The sequence below is a fragment of the Apteryx rowi genome, unplaced genomic scaffold (assembly GCF_003343035.1).
Source record: "Apteryx rowi isolate R43461 unplaced genomic scaffold, aptRow1 scaffold_115, whole genome shotgun sequence".
Classification (NCBI taxonomy): Eukaryota; Metazoa; Chordata; class Aves; order Apterygiformes; family Apterygidae; genus Apteryx; species Apteryx rowi.
This window is the reverse complement of record NW_020447364.1, coordinates 1,063,075-1,082,730: the sequence shown is the minus strand read 5'-3', so window position 1 is coordinate 1,082,730 and position 19,656 is coordinate 1,063,075. Positions and strand designations below refer to the sequence as shown.

Below are 19,656 nucleotides of genomic sequence, written 5' to 3'. Positions count from 1 at the left end.
GCATACTAGCTTCAGGTGGCTCTTTGGTTGACAGCACGGGATGCGGTGTCAGCAGTTGCTGTTATCGGTCATGTTGGATTTGGGAGCAATACTTCAAGGCGGGCACAGGGCAGGTTCAGAAGTCCCTCATCATGTTTTAATACAACATCAGCTCATACAGCCCTTGAGGTCCTTGAAGGACATGGTACATCTAGAACCAAAGACTGTAATGGTGCAGAAGTGTTTAAAATTTGTCATTGAGTTCAGCAGTTTGGTCCATTTCTGTCCAGGGAAGTATACAAAAAGTTGAAGGTCATCTGAAATCTGAGATTCCTCAGGTCTGTTTTCTCTCTCACTTTCACTTGAAGATAAGGGAGGTACTCCTTATTTACAATGACAAAAAGGGACGGGAAGTCAGGTCCCATGGGTCTGCAAATCTGGAGTAGAAATCTTATGGCTATGCAGTTTTATGATATTCTTTAGATTTCCACTCAACTACAAAACTCCATCAATTGTTTTTTCCACTTTTTTTTTGTCTCTTTCATGCCCAGTTATTTCTGGAGCTAGGAAAGTTAGGAGTATTTGGAAAAGAAGTATATGAAGTGATCCAAACTTCTAAGTGCCACAAAGAGGTGCAGCTTAAGATCACTTTAAAGATTTTAAAACTGGCCTTTTAACTTTTTTTTTTTTAACATTCTCTGTTATAACAGAGTATACTGAATCAGGAGGGAGGAGGCAGAGCATGTAACTTGTTGCAGTCCATATYAGATTGTTTTGGAGTTGATTGTAAGTGAGGGAGCAAAACTGAAAGTTCTTGTTTTTGTGCAAAAGAGATGCTGAAGAGCTTGGAAAGCAGAAGAGAATTAACACATTTTCATTTAGTAGAGAGAGATGAGAGTCCTTTCATTCTCTTCAGGAGTGCTAATGTGTATCCAAACTCCAGTGATGATGTCAGTTCACTTTACAGTAATTTTAGTAGTAATACTAAATCTGGCAGTGATAGCAGAATTATATAATACTACTGAAATCGGCAACATTTCAATTTGGCACTACAGAAACATATGTTAAAATTTTATGTTGAGGGAGATAAGAAAACAGAACTGAATAGTGAGTTGGAAATAGGTGCACTGCAATCTCCTCCGCTCTTTTCCTGAATACCTTTTGTAATCTTTTTTTATTGTTACAGTGTAGACAAGCTGCGATAGACCCATATAATAATCAGATTTTACATTTCAAAGTTCTTCACTAAATAATTTGTTTAATATTGTTACAAAAATAAAACCTTTTTTTGACAAATGTGCCTGCAGGCTGGAATCAGACCTTGCTTGTCTGTCCTCACAAAGGTCTAATCTTTTGCTGCCTTACATCTTGAAGAGGCATTTATCCCTATATCAGGCAGGTGCAAAACACCACCTTTCGAACACAGAAACACTGCACACCCACATGCATTCATCAGATCAGACAGCCAACCTTTTCTCCCCATCACCTCCCCAACAGTGTGAAGCCTGTCTTGTGTTGATCTGGCAGCACAAAGCAGATTTATGGTATATATCTACATCACAAGTATACTCCTCACATGCCTAACCTGTGTCGTGTGAGCAATGCAATCGTGGCCCATGAAATCAACCGAAGAAGACAGTACTTGAGCACTCAGGCCCACCTTCTACTCCAACAAAGTTAGCTTTGGGCTTTCTGCATTATGTACCTYCAGGTTAGTACCGACAGCCTTGGGATAATGCTCCCAGGTTCGGCAAAGCACTGGCTCACAGCTGGGTCGCTCATGTACCATCACAAAGGTGAGCCTCTGTGCTGCGGGTCCAGGCACACCCAAGGCTGTCTTCTCCAACTCCCAAAGAGCCTTTTGCTCTTCAGAGCCTATGCCAGGCCATGCTCAAATGACTCCAAATATTGATCCAAACATGCCTGTGTGTACATGGCTGGACAATGCAAAAAATGCTGGGAAAAGGCTTCTTTTGACTTTCCTGAAATTGCTGCCGAATGCTTCTGGTGGCACTAATGTGAGAGTTGAACTGATCATCTACCAAACTAGACAAGAGCTGCTCTTGAAGCACTGCACAGCATTTTCATCTTTCTTGAGTGAAACTACACCTAGAGAGTCCACAGAGTAAAGGACTAGTTGCTGCTCTCAAGTATATACAAAGCAATGCAGAGGCAACTCCTTTTTATTTAATAGCAACAACAGCAACATAAGTGGAGCTGCTGCCAACTTATACCAGCGTGGGAGGAAGAAGAATTCAATGAACTCAGATGAGATCAGCGGTCAGTGGAATTACCCTTGATTTATTCTGATGTGAGAGCAGAAACTGGTTCTGCCTCCATTGAGAAAATCTTGATAAAGAGATGAAAATGCCTGGATATTGCTAAGAAATTAATTGTTTTTATCCATCCAGATCTTCATGTGCATAATCAAGGTCTAAGGAAAAAACCTACAGTTGTAACACATTGCCTGTTTCAAGGCAGGCTATTACCTGTTCACTGCACGCTTGCTTCCACAGGCTGCACGCCAGACAAGGGACAAAGGCCGCTGATACACATTTACACATGGGTTAACTTTTCAATCCATTTTTTCATTTCAATAGAAATAATAAATCACCTTATCCAGCAGAAAGAAGCAGCTTGACACAAAACATACGGTGCTGGGCTATTTTTACAGCACACCTAAGACATATAGGGATTCATTTATTTACTCAGCTATTTAAAAGTGGCTACTCTTACTCATTCTCTGGACAGCTAAATGCCAGGTTGCTAAGTTACTGTTACTTGACATCATCTCCTCCCCAACGTGTTCCCACATTTGACAGGTTCACATGATTTACTAGGCCAGTCAGCTCGTTATTCACTTCTCCAGTGACGTCTGGATAATCATTTTAAATTCACATCATGTCCTCCCCAGCAAACCCCCCAGATTCCACATGAAAATATTTAAACTGCTTGTCAGCTACTAAGTGCATTTGTAACCACACTGGACAGCGTACCTGTATTTTTCAAATTACAATTATAATAATTAGATTTAGCATCGTTCTTCAATACTGGTTTGTATTTTAGAAGAGAAAACAATTACTTAGGGGCAAATAATGGGCTATATCTGCTACAGTCTAATTTTGCTCTGTGAACAGCTCACCTCAGCTATGGATGATACATATTAAATCCATTAGTGCTTTCAATTGTCATGAGAAAGGCAATACTACACATAATTTACCCAGTCAAGGGCATTTTCACCTGCTGATCAATTTACATATTCTCCAGTGTCATTAGATACAAGCTAATCATCAGAAGAATAGAAGACCATACAAATTATAGACTTCGCTCATTTAACTCCAGTCATATTTATACTAATTACAAACTAAATTATATTTAGGATTTGTTTTGCTTCCAGACTAGAAAGCTTTTAATTAATATCATAGGTGTCCGTATAATATCAGAAGTCCATCTAGTTATTTGATGGTTTACTACAGTGAATATACACCTACAGGAATTCTTTTGTTCCTCTAAACAGGGACAGATTTTTAGATAGAAGTGTCTACCCAGCTATTTAGCAACACAGACACCAGAGCTTTATGTATTCAGACCGGAACCTGGCACCAGAAGGATTATGTCTACTCAATTACTTGAACACTTGAGCCAAAGTTTTAACTTAAACTACAATTCCACAAGAAAAGTTATTTAAGTGAAGTTTGTTTTCTTCCCTGTTTAACATTGTACACTTATTGCCTGTTTACCTAAAGGTGGCTGTTTTTTGGCGGTAGTCAAAATGACTGTCTTCAAGAGAATAGCCAGAGACCCCTGAGGAGCCTGAAAGATTTTCCAGGGGAGAAAACCAATGCTAAGGGAGGTCTCTTCCATGCTCTCTATAAGCAGAAAAAGGATCGCTGCTAGTTCACACTCACTGGGTCACACCTACCCCCCAATGCTTGGTCCAGCACAACGGCTTCAAATAATACGCAGTGACAGCAAGGCACACTGATATAAAGCACTGAAATAAGTGGCATGAGTATCAGCTTCAGAATATTGGTTTAAAATGTCAGTTCTTCCTCCCCATCTGCAGTTTGTATCACAACATTTCAATGAATTCATTTTTCAATGACTGCACACACCAAGTGACAACTTAATTTAAATCCATATTAATAAAATGTGAATTACACACACACACACACACACATACACACACACACACACACTCTGTTGATTGCCTGTCTTCCATTGTAGTCACACTTTCAAAGCTATTAYGTTGGCTGTGAGTCACATTTTGGAACAGAAGAAAGCATGCTGAGCATCAATGTTTTCACCTCCATCTTTCTATTTGGGATTAGTAACTCCTAATAAATGCAAATCCTCTGTACTACTTGTACAGCTTGGTCTTAGTTGTAAAACACAGGTTTTATTATTTTATTTATTTTTAACAACATCCTCAGCCATCCTGGTTAAAAAAAACAAAATCAAGAGGAGACTGGTCTGCCATTAACCTTTGGTTGTAGTATCATGAACAGCTCTTGAGGCATTTACACAAGATGACATAAGGGAGCAAATGTTTCAGGAAATCTGAAGGACTGTGAAATTTTGTCTCTAAAGACTCAGGGGTCTGAATAGGCTCAGGACCTTTCCCCTTTCTGGACTGGAAAATTTTGACCATAAGCTCAATTAAACTTTTTTTTTTTTTTTAAGAAAAATAAATCGAGACGGAGATTAGGAATTGCAAACCTCTACATTTACAAAACCATTAATCAAGTTCAGCTTGAAAAAAGAGCTCTGTAAAATCAGAGGTCACAGATCTTAGCTTAGGTCCCTCTTACTTGTGAAGTCTAGTGAAAAACAAACTACAAGAGATACTGTGTCTTTCTGAGGGGTGAAACTGAATTAAGTCACTCAATTTCCTGACTTGAAAAAAAAAAAGAGAAACTTAGAGCCATGAGATGCCCTGAAGGGCAGCCCGGGAGCGGGCAGGTGGCGCGCCTGCCTCCTCCTGCCGCTCCAGCAGCACCGGAGGCCTGCAGCTCTTGCCCAGAAATTGCCAATTCTTACAAACTTTTTGCTAAGCAGCTGCAATGATACATGTGGGTGCAACGGTGTTGCTTTGGATTTATTAGCTGCCTCTGTAATAAGTGCATCATACCGCCAGATGTCTTGGGCTGCACTCTCTTTTCTGTCACAATTCCTATTGTGCAAGACAGATTCAGGCAGTAGTGAGCAAAACATGCTCCATTTACTTCAAACTCAAACAGTTGGTCAAAACGCACTCTGTCACACCCCCATCTATCTCCCTTCGGGACCCGAGTGCCTTGCAATCCTTCTTGTGTTTCCCTCTGCAACATCCCTGACAGGTGTAGAAACGTTAATGCCCACCTTTTACGTCGGGAAGCTGGCATCAGAGAGCTAAGCCAACACTCTTCGAGCAGAGGTAAATGGCCCCAAGAAGCCAGAAAGTGTCTGTCTGAGCTGGGAACCTGCCCCAGGTTCTCAAAGCACACGGTGCTGCTTGAAGCCATGGGTCACCTCTTTCACCTGGAGCCACTGTCAGCCTGAATATCCCCCCCAGGACTCCCACAGGCACCCAGGAGATGGATTTCGACCGTTGCCAGGCATCATGGTCTCTCACCTATCTTCTCTCCTTTGCCTGTCGAGTAGAATACGAGACACTGCACGCAGCCAAAACACGTATCCCACCAGCTTGTTCTGCACTGTAAATTTGACACGAACAAAGCCATTGGCAAAACTCAGGTACTTCTCCTTCCCCGCGTGCCTTAGCACCATACAAAGTTGAAAGCCTAAAGCCGTGCCACTGAAGGCCACCGGCTGGGACTGAGGTTCGCGCTCCCCGGCACAGGCGCTCTCCTGTGTGCCAGGGAATGCCTCCTGACGCTTACCAGTTTGCACCCCGGGGCACAGCAAGGGCAGCTCAGGGTGGCTGTGGCACCCTCCGGTGAGAAAGACCTGCCAGGTTGTATCCCATTGTATCCCATTTTCAGGTGCCAGCTGCGTACCCGTGTGCCAGTGCCAAAGCCCAGCCTTCTCCCACCACCCTGAATTTAATGGACCTGCTCACAGGATGAGGCGCTACCTATGGCTGCAGAGTGCCTCTCCCACGAGTCTGCCGTTGACCCAAATTCATTGAAGGCTGTGGGAAGTCCTGCACTGATTTTGGCAGGGATCACACCAAGCCCGGGAAATTCTGCCCGTTTGTTGACTCAAATTACAGACATGAGGTAGGAAACAAGATCAYCTCATCTTGATTAGAAAAAAACATTTCTGCTTCCTGTGATTTATACGTACTGCTCCCACATTAAAACTGTCACCTGGATGATTGATCCTTGAAATATGCTACATCACATTTGCTTTTGATGATGTTTACTGAAAACAACTGCTTTACCCAGTTGGCAAATCATTCATCCCAACTATAGTAATGAACCTAATTGAAATACATAAACAGGGGAAGAAGACATTTAAAATGTACCAAGTATTTTGCAGAGCCTTTCAACGTTTTCTTTGTTTTTGCTGCCTTAGTGTCCTTTAGGTAATAACCCTCTTCCCACTTCAAAGGCTGAAACTAAGTTTTATTTATTTCCTTCCCTTCGTTGCTGCTGGGTGCACACACAGACACATACTTGCCCATTATTACAGGTTTGCACATGCATGCTTGCTTGCTGGTTCAACTTACTTCTACAGAAACACTGACAACACATAAGGACTTCAACATCGTCCAAAAAATGATGTGTGTACACAAAACAGGAGCAAGTTTCCACCCAAACAATTTCCCCAAGGATGGCAATGAATACTGCAAAGCCTAATCTGTTTTACGAGCAGTATCTGTCCATCTCTGTTTGAGCAAGTTTGATGCATGAGTGCTGTACATGAAATCAGGTCTGGGTTAGATTGTGCAAAGGTAGGCACGCAGACAAACATTTCCAGTAGCCTTCTACTTGCTGCTAGTGAAAAGGGCATGGCAAACATCAGTTCCCATTGAAGCATCATCCCCACTATCCTGAAAGCAGCAGGTTGGCCGGTAATCTCAGGGAGGCCACTCTGAGAACTGGGAAACTGAAACCATAATGTAGAAAACCCTAAATCCCAGATAGGGGCTGGTGGGGTGCAAACCTACCCCCAGACAAACCTTACTGCCAATGGAGGATGCCAAGGTTGGCCTCTCTAGGGCAAAGCCCTTCCCACAGTTAAAGTAAGACAGATTTACATTTATAAAACTTGTTGCATTTACTCCCATATCTCCCCATTTTTCTTGTTATATGATCTTTTTCTTGTTGCGATTAAGCCATACGAAGTTTGGAATGGCTGTTTTGGCTCTCTGCATTCAGCTACTGGCCAGAGCTCCCAGAAAAAAACCATCTGTAGGTCTTTAACATAACTGTGAATGCAAAGAAACTATAGTTTGGGAAGAAGAAAGAAGGCCAGTCTGCGAGTGGGAGAATTAAGGTGACTCTGCCTCAGGGTAGGAAAGAAATGAGTCTTGAAGAGGCTTACAGAGACTGAGAGGTTAAAAAAGAACAGGAAAGGCTGTAAATCCTGACTGAGATAAGCTGGCAGATGTGGACTATTAGGAGAACTGACCTTATCCATTAAGCAGCATTCTGGGTCTACCAAAACTTGGCTGTGTCTCTTTAATACAGACCCACTGATGTATTATTATTTAACTACAATGTTAAAGACAGCCTTATAAGTCTTCTCCACAAAAGGTGAAACAACAGTACTACAATTATAAAAAAAATACAAAAGCAAAGGGTATTACTCACCCGTAATATTTCTTCCACACAGCTGGAGTCATTGGGAAGGGTAACCTAAGTTTAAAGAATAAAAAGAAATGTTTAGTCAGGCTGTGGATGCAAAGTTCAGTGACTGTAACTACGCAGGTGAAGAGCTAACAAGGAACTGCCTCCATCTGAAGACTGCTGCATCCATGCTTGCTGCCTACAGAATTTTCCAGTTCAGATCAACATAAATCATCAGCAGGACTCATTTTGTCAAAAGTTGTTTTTTTCTTTTGCGCTGCTTTTTGCTAGGAATGGTACTTTTGAAGCAATAAAGTACACTGATTTCCTCACAGTTGAGAACTGGCACTAGAATTGCCTGAAACTTCTATAATTGAAGAAGATCCCACTGTTATTCCTATCGGCAGCCTTCAGAGAGAGCATGCAGTTTGGTTTAACTTACAGCCTGCTGCACCTAAGGACAGAGGTGATAGCAGTTAGGAGAAAGCTGTTATCAACTATCTTATCCTACAGCTTAATAGGCTAACAGCCAAGACAGCTCTTAAAACTTAAACACATACTGTAGTAAAATACTGGTTAGACTATAAGGGTGGTTGCTGATTCTCTTGTCCCTCACTTTGACCTGTTCCAGGTTAAGTAGCCTCTGAAGACTGAACAGCACACACAAATCCATCCTGGGAGGCATGACAGCTATTCCCCCTCTCCTGGGAAAGATGCATTATATCTATGCACGCAAGCACGCATGCATGCGCATATACACACACACACAGACACTGGTGCCCTTAACATCTTCTAATCAAACAATATACTTGTTTAAATGCATTATAGCATTTGCCACAATTTCTCATCCCAAGTATATAAAATAGCACAAAAACTCTAAATACTGTGAACAATTACATAAACAACAGGCAGATTTGACCCATACATACAACTGTTTTTCCATACTTGCAAGTACAGATGACAGGTTCTTGTCATGGGGGTGCAGCAGAAGAGGAAGAGACAATACTCAGGGAGGTGCCTAGAGGAGGTAAGTGCTTGGTACACATAAATATTCAGAGAGATTTTTCCGCCCAATACTTCTACCTTATTGCCCTTGGTAACTACTTGGTAAGGGACATTCATGACTAAATTTAATCCCTGTCTTCCTAATCTGCTATAGAGCCTGACTGAAAGCACTGACCTGCTTTCCTCCTATATTTCAACCAGCACTAAGCTTCAAGAATAAATCCATAAAGCTACAAAAGTCAAAGACCAGAAAGACCTATTAGGTCAAGTTCATTCCCTGCTAATGCACCGCATTTTCCCATATCTTCTAGTATTTTGACTAGTCTCATTCAAAAACTCTAGGGAAATGGGTCTCCAACCCCTCCCCTTAATAAAATTTGGAGTAGTGTTTTAGTTTATTTGGCTTTTTTTATGATAATTAGCTTAAATTTTGCTTTTAGTGTCACCTCAGCCTCTGTTTCTAGAGCTCTTCCCAGTACTCTAAGTAATTCATTACTTTCCTTCATACTTACACAGACATGTAGCGTTATACTCCACTTTTTTCCTCTCCTATGCTGCATGTTCAACTTTCACTTTCTTTCCTGATAAACAAGATTTTCCATCCTTTTAGCATATTTCAGCATTGTTCTCTGAAYTCCCCCAAATTCATCAATATCTTGGTAAAGATATTGATACTTGAGTTGGTACTCGAGTGAATATGACTACAMGGGAGGAATATTAGTGACTTTATGTACTTTAGTAACTACAGGTTATCATTTTCCATGATTTCACTTAAGAAAAACTAATCAACCAAAAAAAAGAGCTTTAAATTTGTTCCCATTTTCTACTCAACTCAAATGCTACCTAGCAAACCTAGGCTGAAAATTTCCAATGGACAGTTACCATTTACTGCAATAGGCATTGATTCCACCTTCATATCACATTACTTGCTTTTCCAATGCTTCATTGCCCTTACRACATCCTCCTACTTTTCACTGCAGTCACTTTTTCCTCTAAACCTCTAAGTTCTTTGCTTATCTGTGTTTTTCACACCTCATAAGCAACTTCTCAGTCAGAGAGGAATCCAGTTAACCTATACCCACCACCCTTCAGATCAGCAAAAACAGTATTACTGCAATGTGCTGGTTAATAGTGGGAATATATGTCTCTAAAACACTCTTGAATTTTTTCATGGAAAAGTTAGTTATGTTGGCATAAGAGAAAACAAAACAAATATCCCCCCCCCAATAACTCTGCAGTTACAACCACAAAGTTACCACCAACTACAAAAACTCCTACACAGTAACAAGAGCAGCTCAAACTCCAGCTGAGCTGGTCGGACTAGGAGGATTTGGCGCAGTGGAGGTGCAGAGCCCTCCCTTCATTTAGCCATTGCACATGCCATTTCTGATGGTTGGCCGTGGCGCTGCATGTATTCCTTCGTCTAGAAATGTCCTAAATGTGCCCTGGACTATTAACACAGGGCAAAGCACGTTCTTACTTGTTTCTCAGGGCTCTCCCAATTCACAGCCCTGTTTAAGTTTRTATTACTGTAGAACTAATGATGATAATAATAATAAACATGCCATTTTACTTTAATAAAGCCTGCTATATATTATGCAATCACAACCAGCTTCTGCTGGCAGCACTTGCTAATAACTTTAAATGCTCATGCATCAATTTAATTGTGTTAATGGCAAAGAAGATTTTAATGGCTTGACAGAACTTTTGTTCCCTTTGGCATTGCTTTGTTTTGAATCACTGGTATTAAAGTAATGCAAGATGTCAAAGTGCTGTGATTGTCATATAGGGAGATCCAAGTAGGAGCTGGCACAAAGCGGAAAACATTTAGATTAATGCAAACATTAAAAGAATAATTATTACAACACAGCTATCAGAGAAAAGATCAATGTAAGAGTCTTTCAGTACATTACTATTAATGGATTTCTAAAGAAATGAGACCATTTTTCTAAATTCATGCTATAGCTGCACATTCTAAGGGACTTGAAAAGCACAGCTCTATTAGAGACTTAGTCTATCCTGGAAAAAAAAAAGAAAGAAAAAACAACCTCCCAACCTTTCAAAGCGTGAATCAAAAACTGCAAGTTAATTGTCCATAAACACTTGCATTCAGCTAACAAGTGCAAGCAGGCCTACATGGCACACCATGGGATCCAAGCGCAGATTCATCAGGGCAGAGTGAAACACAGGCAACGCAATATTCATTACCTACCTAAGTACTAGTGCTAGAACAAATTGTTATTAGAATTGCCATTAATAAAATGCCACATTTCTCCAGTAGTTTAATCAAGATTGGACATCCCATACTACTACTTCCCTAATCTAATAAAATTCAAGTAGTTGAGGTACTGTTATGTGATTCTCTACCCCCTCTCTTTTTTCAGCTTTCCTCAGTAATCAGATTCTAAAAAGGAGGATAAGAGCTTTCATTTGTACACACTTTCGGTGCCTTTCTTCCTTTGTGAACAACATGTTCAGACTCAGCAGAAAGGACAGACTCCAGGATTTTCGTTTCTGTAAGACCGAGTATTTGCAGCTTACATCATGAGCTCTTCTCTTATTCTGCAGTGTATTCATGAAGTTCGGACTGAAGAACAGTTATATTACATAAGCTGCAGACATAAGTCCTGAGGTAATGTAACTTCAATCAAAACAAAAAGATTTTACAACAGTTACATGGTACACTAAACTTATCTTCCTTTAAACTTATTTCATTTTAATCTGGCAAAACTCTTTTGCATCAAAAAGGTTCATGTTTACTTTTAAATACTGCTTCCAGGCAAGGAAAAAAAAAAAAGGTCAGATAGTCAAAATATTCCACCTAAAAAAAGCTAGTATTAGAAGGCTGTCTTCACATTTCAGTCTCACAAGAGAAGGAATAGAACTTAAATGATGTGGAACCAAAGGTTTAATGTATGGCTTGGATGGCTCAGTGTTAAACTTTAAAGAGAGGAAAGGAGGGTAGAAATATAAGAATGAGGGAATACTAACTTTACTGTTACACAGATCAAATGACATTGGGTGAATGGTTACAATATCTGATGAGTCGTGTTGCTCTAACCTTCCATTTTTTCATTCAACACTTCCTTGACCACTCTTACCTCCCACACAATTTATAAACTGCATGAGATCAGATTTTGTTTTCGTAGCACAACAATATCATCTAAAGTCCCCTTTCCCTGTAATTTACATCAGACAGTGGGCATTCCTCTGAAACGCTAACAACAAAATCTTCCAACAGACCTATCAGAATAGTCCTGAGAATTCAAATGTTGGGAAGCAGAAGGCAGCAATGAATAATCTCTTTGCCAAGAACTGACCGACTATATTTTCATCTGGATAAACTATTCGTGAACAACCCCTCTGGCTTTACTGATGCACAACTGGCATTCAACAAGTATCTTCTTTTTCCCATCTTTGTCTTATTGGAAAGACAAATACAGCATGTTAAATGATTATAGGGACCCACTTTCATCTTGCATATGAGCCCCTAAGTGCTTATACATCAACAACTCAGCTTTCATTGTCATATCCTTTATCAAGGAACCCAATTTGACTCTGGGGAGATGAAGCTCATACTACTGTTTACTCCTTTGAGCACAAATTGATTTTTCACTTGCTAGCATKAAAAGATTCTGTGCACGAGCCTTGATTGATCATTTCCAGTGTACACCACACAGTGATAAGAGGAAAACACTTAGAAAACCAGAAGCAGCAAAAACAGGACTGTCAGCAGAAGCCTAGTCCTATGAACGCCTCCAGCTCCTGTCAGGCTTCCCATCAACGGAGGGTACTTCTTTTTTGATTAATGCAGGTGAGAAATGGGTTAGGCAATACTAAGAATAGCAGGGTTTCCAGATACGGTGGAAAAGTGAGGCTTCCCTCATAAGTCTTAGACTCATAAGAATATTGTGACTGGCCATACTAGATCAGACCAAAGGTCCACCAAGGCTGGTATCCTGTCTTGTAGTGACCAAGAGCAGCTGCTCAGGGAAGACCATAAGAACTGAGCATATACAGAATCCTCTAAGACACTCCAATAGAGTGATGTCCACCCAGCTTCAACCAGGCTATAGTTCACAAAATAGTCTTAGCTAGTGGTGGCTGCATATGGATCGTTGTGTTTAACAGCCACTTATGGGGCTATCATCCACAACTCTTTCTAGTGCCTTTCTGAATGCCTTTAATGCAAGCATCCTGCTGCAGAGTTCCTCAATGCGAGTTTAATGTGCAGGTGACCCACACTCACCCTACTGCCAACGGAATGGACAGATTTGTTAAAACAGCGTTAGCTAAAATACATGGCTATTTAGTGCAGCTAGATGTTACAAACATAAAAATAGAGCAGTAAATGTAGGGATTAAACCAGGTAAGAAACACATTTCTGAGGTCGTGTCTTAATATTATCATAGCATTTGTGATTAACCCCTTTCTATTTCATTCAGGAATGTCACAAAGTTCAAACAAGGCAAGTGTAAAGTCCTGTCCCTGGGATGGAATAACCCAGTACAGCAGTGCAGTCTGGGGGCTGACTGTCTAGAAAGCTGCTTTGCAGATAAGGACCTGGGGATCCTGGTGGACAACAGGTTGAACAGGAGTCAGCAGTGTGCCCTGGCATAAAGAAGGCCAACTGCATGCTGGGCTGCAACAGCAGGAAGGTAGCTAGCACGGTTAAAGGATGTGATCCTTGCTCTCTATTCAGTACTCCCTTGGGAGTACTCTGTTTGGTTTTGGGCTCCCCAGCACGAGAAAGACAGTGGCATACTGGAGCAAGGTCCAGCTGAGGGCTACCACCGTGGTCAGGGGGTTGGAGCATATGGCACACGAGGAGAGGCTGAGACAGCTGGGCCTGTTCAGCCCAGAGAAGAGAAGACAGAAAGGAGATCTGCTGTCCTCAACCATGTAATGGTGGGGTGCAAAGGAGACAGAGTCAGACTGTTCCCACAGATTCACAGGGATGGGATGAGAGGCAACAGACACAGGAAATTCCAACTCAACAGAAGGAAACAATTTTCTATCATGAGTGTGGTCAGACACTGGACCAGGGACACTAAGAGGTGGGGGAATTTCCATCCTTGGAGATGTTCTCAGTTCAACTGGGCAAGGCCCTGAGCAAATTGCAATATTGGGCCTACTTTGAGCGAAAGGTTGGACTAGATGACCTTTGAATGTCCTTCCAACCTAGAGGAATCTGTAATTCCATTTTTGCAATATTCTCACTATCAACCTAAGAAGTTTCAATACTTCACCTGCCTTTGAATGGTGTCTATACCCATGCCTTTCAGACACCAGCTTTCCTTTGATCTCCATCAGTATTTCCTTGCAAGCTCACAGTTCATTTTCTCTCTTCAGTCACTCCATATACCTCTTCCAGACTCACCCCTTCCTAGATAGCGGCCTGCCCCTCAGTTGKTATTCAGGCTCTACATTTCCCCTCTGGAGGAGGGCTGCCACCCATTTACTGGGAGTGAATTTCATGCCACTACACAGAGCCTAGTTTTCTAATCTCTGTGGGTTGTTTTACAATTCATGCTTTTGTCTCTTTCCTATCTTGCTAACATTTTGTCCCAAAAGGGTCATTCCTATTAAAGACACCTGAAATAGATGTCAAGCTAATCTCACTAGCTGGGAGTATCCTGGCTCTTCCTTACTAACTTCAGTGCAAATGGGTAAGAATAGGGGCAGCAAAAGAGCAAGGAATGAATATTGTAGCCTAAGTGGTATTTCTTCTGGTGTATTTGATATTCATGAGGTTATTACCAACATACATTAGGACTGTGTTTGGGCCATGGAGGAATCTGAATGAAGTCAAACATGGTGGTGGCATTCAAAAAAATCCAAATGAAATTGTTCCTTTGGTATCCAAACACATATATGTGTTTTTCACAGGGTTATTAACTCTCAAGGGAGCTATTTACGGGTCACAAATAATGTATATTCACTGTTTTCTTATAGTGCCTCCACCATCTTGGAACCAAAATTCCATGAGAAGACTACATTTCACATTATTTCAACCCCCAAAATATCTCCAGGGGCTTATTAAAAAGTCTGTGAAAATATATACTGTAGATAGATATATATAAATTAGGAAAGAAAGAAAAACTATCGCCTAAAACAAAATGCAGACAGCTGTTCCTCTGTTCCCCCTTAAGACAAACACTAGACTATGAAGAGGTTTTGCCAAATACACGTTTACTGGAGAACCTGAAAACAGCAAAAGGTTTTAAGGAGTGGACCAAGTTACTTAATCTATTAAACTAAGACAGCCTGGCCTGCAGTCAGTGCTGCTCTTGCAGGGTTACTTGGGGAAGTGTATGCCTCTTCCCTTGAGTAACACATACCAGCTAGGAGAACAGCTTACTGGCATGATCCAAAACCTGACCGAATMAGACTCGCACTGACTTCGGTGAACTTCCAAAAAGGTCTCTAGTTCAGAAGCCAAATGAATAGGTTTAGTTTCACACAGTAGCCAGCTACTCTAATAAATTCCTCTCCAGTCACCTGCGAGACACTCAAAATGGTGTGCTGACACTGTGTTGGGGYGCTCAGGTAGGCGCTAGTGCACAGTTCGGGAGGGATTACAGCCTGACTTCCCTCCAATGAACTCTGCTTACAGTGACCTCCCAGTGAGAAAAATCCCAACAGCAAGGCAATGTGTTTTTAACTGGTATTTTGTTCTGCTACAGCAACTCATACCAGGCTGACCTGGATGTGACAATTATATTTTTCTTGTTCTGCCCAGTGCATGCTGRATTTAGCCCTTTTTTTTCCTTCTTTGATGTTTTCTTTTAACAATACCATTTCAATGTTGATCAGCATGAAACAGTCTCCATGAAAGCACAATATGCTGATGTTCAATTTAAACTCAATGGTTCTCCATTATTTTCATGCAGCAAATTGCCAAACTCTATTAGAGAGAGAAGTCTGATAAAGTGATCTCTCACTTTAAGGTCTCCTGGGAGTTTTTTAATGCAGGTAAGGCTGCACATTTTACTTATGGAATATTCTGAATGTAGTATTTTAGAAGCTCACCACGATGATAATACCAGAGTGATGTAGTATTCAGCCAGGCTCCAACGAAAGCAGCATTTGCAGTATTAATTTTTGTTCAAAACATTGACTTGCTTGCATAAAAGCTGTTACATCCCATTTAATATTGACAAAGACCGAGCAGATTTGGAACTCAGTATTTTCTTCTTCTCTTTCTTTCTATCTGTCTATCTGTGTACCTGTATCTCTTCCCCCAGTGATCACAGGTACTTATTTACTTATGTAAAGTAAGTACATTTACTTATGTGCCTCGGTATTTTCACCTTGTTCTGGAAGAAGATTACCTTATGTCTTTCCATTAAATTGCTGATAAAAGGCACACTGACCTAAAATGCCACTGCGCACTTGTCCACGTTAAACATCAAAGCCTGACTAACAGATTGTGCAACCCTCTGGTGCTGTGAGATATACGGTGTGGCAGAAAAAAAGATCAAGTGGCTATTTCTTCTGTTACTTTCACCGGTGCGAATGAAATCTAACTCCTCTGAAGATGATGCAGCAGTGTAAGTATAAAATGAATGTGAAGTGAATTTGCCTTCCAAGTTTATTTGCTCTCAGTTATAGTAATGTAAATCAGAAGCCATATTTATTCCTGGTGTAACTCTTTGAGGAGAACCTCTTGGAAATCCTTCAAAATCCCTTTACCATACAGACGTAATCATCTAAATTTAATATAACCTGGAATTGGATCTCATTTAAATCTATTTTACATGAATGTAATTTAGTGCCTACTCCCAGTACATACCAGCAAGAGAGAGACCAGAATCAGGTTGTKATTTGTTGCCTGAGTTGTGTAAGTTCCTGCTAAAATAGTAGCAAAGTTGTCAGGTCAAATTGTGCCCTTCATGACACTGCTAAACCTCCACTGATGGCAGGGAAGCGGCATCAGTGTAACCTGAAGCATTATTTGACCTCATGAATTCAGATTGTAACATTTTTTTTTGAACTTTTAAAGAAGAATGTTTTTAAGCATTTGTTTACATTTGACAATATCTTTAATGTACCTGCAAAAATACAGTGGCTGGTGGTGTTGGTTATTTAACTTTTTTTTTTTGAGCAGGTATGAATATCCTCACAAACAAATGTACTCCTCAGTTTAATTTGACAGGAGTTTGCACAGCTGCAAGGCCAATGCTGGGACCCAAATTAATTGCTCAAAGCTGGTTTGCAAATTAGTCATTTTCATATGTCGCTCTGCTAGAGTTAGCAACTTGCAAATTGCAATTTTAGATTGTCTCTTCAAAATAGAAGGCCAGAATTCAAAGAGAAAGGACATGGTCCTATCCAGGGAGGAAAAAAACCCCCTGTATATTGAAATATATTAAAGTTTAAATACCAGCACTACTTGTTAGCATAGTTATTCTGCACAAATACATTTTTACATAAACTTTAAACAAATAAATAAAATTCCTCCAAGAAATAAAAGCCATTTTCCTCCTACTAATAATCACAAAATAGTGAGATGAATGATTATGTCTTTATTGGGATCTGATCRAAATTCAGACTACATTAAGAGCCAGGTCTTATACTCATTAAATAGTAAAGCACATGATTATCCTAACTGCCACCAAATATCACGGTTATCACACAAAAGGGGAAGTAAAATAACACTTTTTGGACAGAACAGAACTTAGAACAAAGAAAATCTGATTTTGAATGGGATCTTTATGGCCTCCCTCTTAGTTACATTTCTAATTAAAACGCTTTGATGTATTAATGTCAAGGGATGCTGCTAAATGTATTCAATGCAGAAGTCGCATACTTTTCCTGAGCTCCCAAAATCTCTTAGATCTGTGTGCACTTATGCTACATGCAGTTAAAGTGCTCACTAAAACGAAAAGATATCTAAGAATAACTCACTTCCATTAGATTTATAAATCACATTAATTAATTCTACATCTCCAGTGGTGTAGAGACCAAACTCTAATGTGAGATCTAATTAAAGAAAAGGGGAAAAAAAATTGGAATTGAAACACAGAAGTAACTGTTTAGCCTCAAATTAATGAGGCGCTATGCTAAGCAAGAATGTCCATAAATCCCTAATGAGGATTTTAAACACATTAAAACTTCCTAATACAAAGTGTTTGCCTTCCTTYTGTCCAATAACAAATAAGCCAATAATTTTCTGCCTCTAAATGACACTATTAACTGTCATGGCATGTTTTATTTGACAAACCCTCCATTCAAATACAGTAAAACCAATTAATTTGCCTGCTGTGAAATGTGTTTCTTGATAGCTTTTATGTGATTTTTCTTCTCAAAGAAATGTAAATAGGAGGTCAATGTAGGTGCCTGATTTCGCTTAAAAATATGCCACAATAACTATAGATTTTCTAGTCAGTTTGCATTTCAAATGAATTGAAAGATAACCTCCATTTTCAGGTCGTCAATCACATAATGGTCTCCTGATAAGTAAACAGTTACAGAGTAATAGTTTTATTACTAGGGAAATGGTCCCATATTTGAGTGGTGATAGTTGCAAAATTACCACTTTGTTCCGTTATAAATAACGGTTCGCAATCAGGGTGCTTAGCCTTTCTGGCTTGGCTCTCAGCGCCGCCGCACCCTCCGCCACCGGCAGAACACACACACGCCGAGGGCCCTGGCACTGAGGAGCTGCTGCTTTTTTCCTTTTTCATCCCATCTGAGTTAAACTCCAATTCTTTTATGTGCCAGCATGTGTTACTTTTTTTTTTTTTTTTGGTCAGAAAAATCTATAGAACAAATAAAAGATAATTCTATGGTTTTAAGGTTCCCCTGGGCCTCACTGAATAGATCTCGGTTAGGAGAGAAAAAAGCAAGAGCATGTCAGCCCTGCCCCACCATCGAGGCTCATCTGAATCTTGTCGGCTCTCCTAAGGCTTTGTCACCAGGAAGATCAGCCTGCTAAAAAGCGCACATTTGCCACACAAGAAACAGGCTTGCTCTCCTTCGGCCGGCGCCCCGAGGTGCCCTGGCCGGCGCTGCCAACGGGGGGCAAAGCAGAGGACGAAGGACGACACGTGGCGTCCCCGCTTTACGGGCCTACCCGAACGCCAGCTAATCTTTACCACGTTTGTACAGCTCCATCGGCGCTTGTACTGGATCGTGGCCACATGGAGACTGGGGTTTATTTGCCTTAAGCTGGAAACACAACTTGAAACAACCCACACAACACGCCACATGCACACACCCACAGAAGGAAAAGGAATTAAATAAAACAGAGATGCCTGCCAGTGCTGAAAAGGCCGTGAATGCTCACTTATTTGAACGTCTGCAATAGATTACCAGCCATAACCGGGCAATTTATGCAGCCTACCACGACGGCTGATTTCCAGTTTGCACTATCTTGTATGCGCGTTTCTCATTGCAGCGAGCAAAGAAAACCTGCAGCCTCACTCCGAAGGGAAGTGCCAGGACCTCCTGACACACGAGGAGCCCTCACGAGAAGGGAGGCTGGGGCAACTCAGACAGCCAAAGTGCCCTGCAACTCGATTAGCAAGCGTTCCCGTCACTGAGACACGTTGTCGCAAACCCTTCATTTGTTTCTTTTTCCCCAAAGAAATTCCTGTTACTAGTACTGAAAATTTTTGCCATAGTGACCTTTTTGCAGGGAGGTCTGGGGAAATTATTTACATGTTTATATTAATATCACATAAAATCATATGCATAGGTATGCAAACAAGGAGAAAAATATATTATGCAAATATCCATATCTTGTTCTTTAATCACAACCCTATTTAAGAATTTAGAAATTGAACAGAAGCAGTTTCAAAGGGCAAATTGAAGAGATCCCTTGTCTTGTCTAAACAGTGACAAAAACATGCTCTTCCTATACACTCTCAGCTAATAAAAATCTCCAAATTAAACTTTAAAAAACATTTAAACGAAGCTACATTTGACATGC

At 40.7% G+C, this 19,656-nt stretch overlaps 1 protein-coding gene across 2 annotated transcripts in view; it reads right to left on the bottom strand.

Annotated features, from left to right (window-relative positions):
* AFF2 (AF4/FMR2 family member 2) overlaps positions 1–19,656 on the bottom strand; it is a 263,475-nt gene that overhangs the window by 153,664 nt on the left and 90,155 nt on the right. For both annotated transcript variants that reach the window (XM_026079836.1, XM_026079846.1), the window contains exon 4: positions 7,740–7,784. In XM_026079836.1, the coding sequence (XP_025935621.1) occupies positions 7,740–7,784 (45 nt within the window). The remainder of the gene's footprint in view (positions 1–7,739; positions 7,785–19,656) is intronic.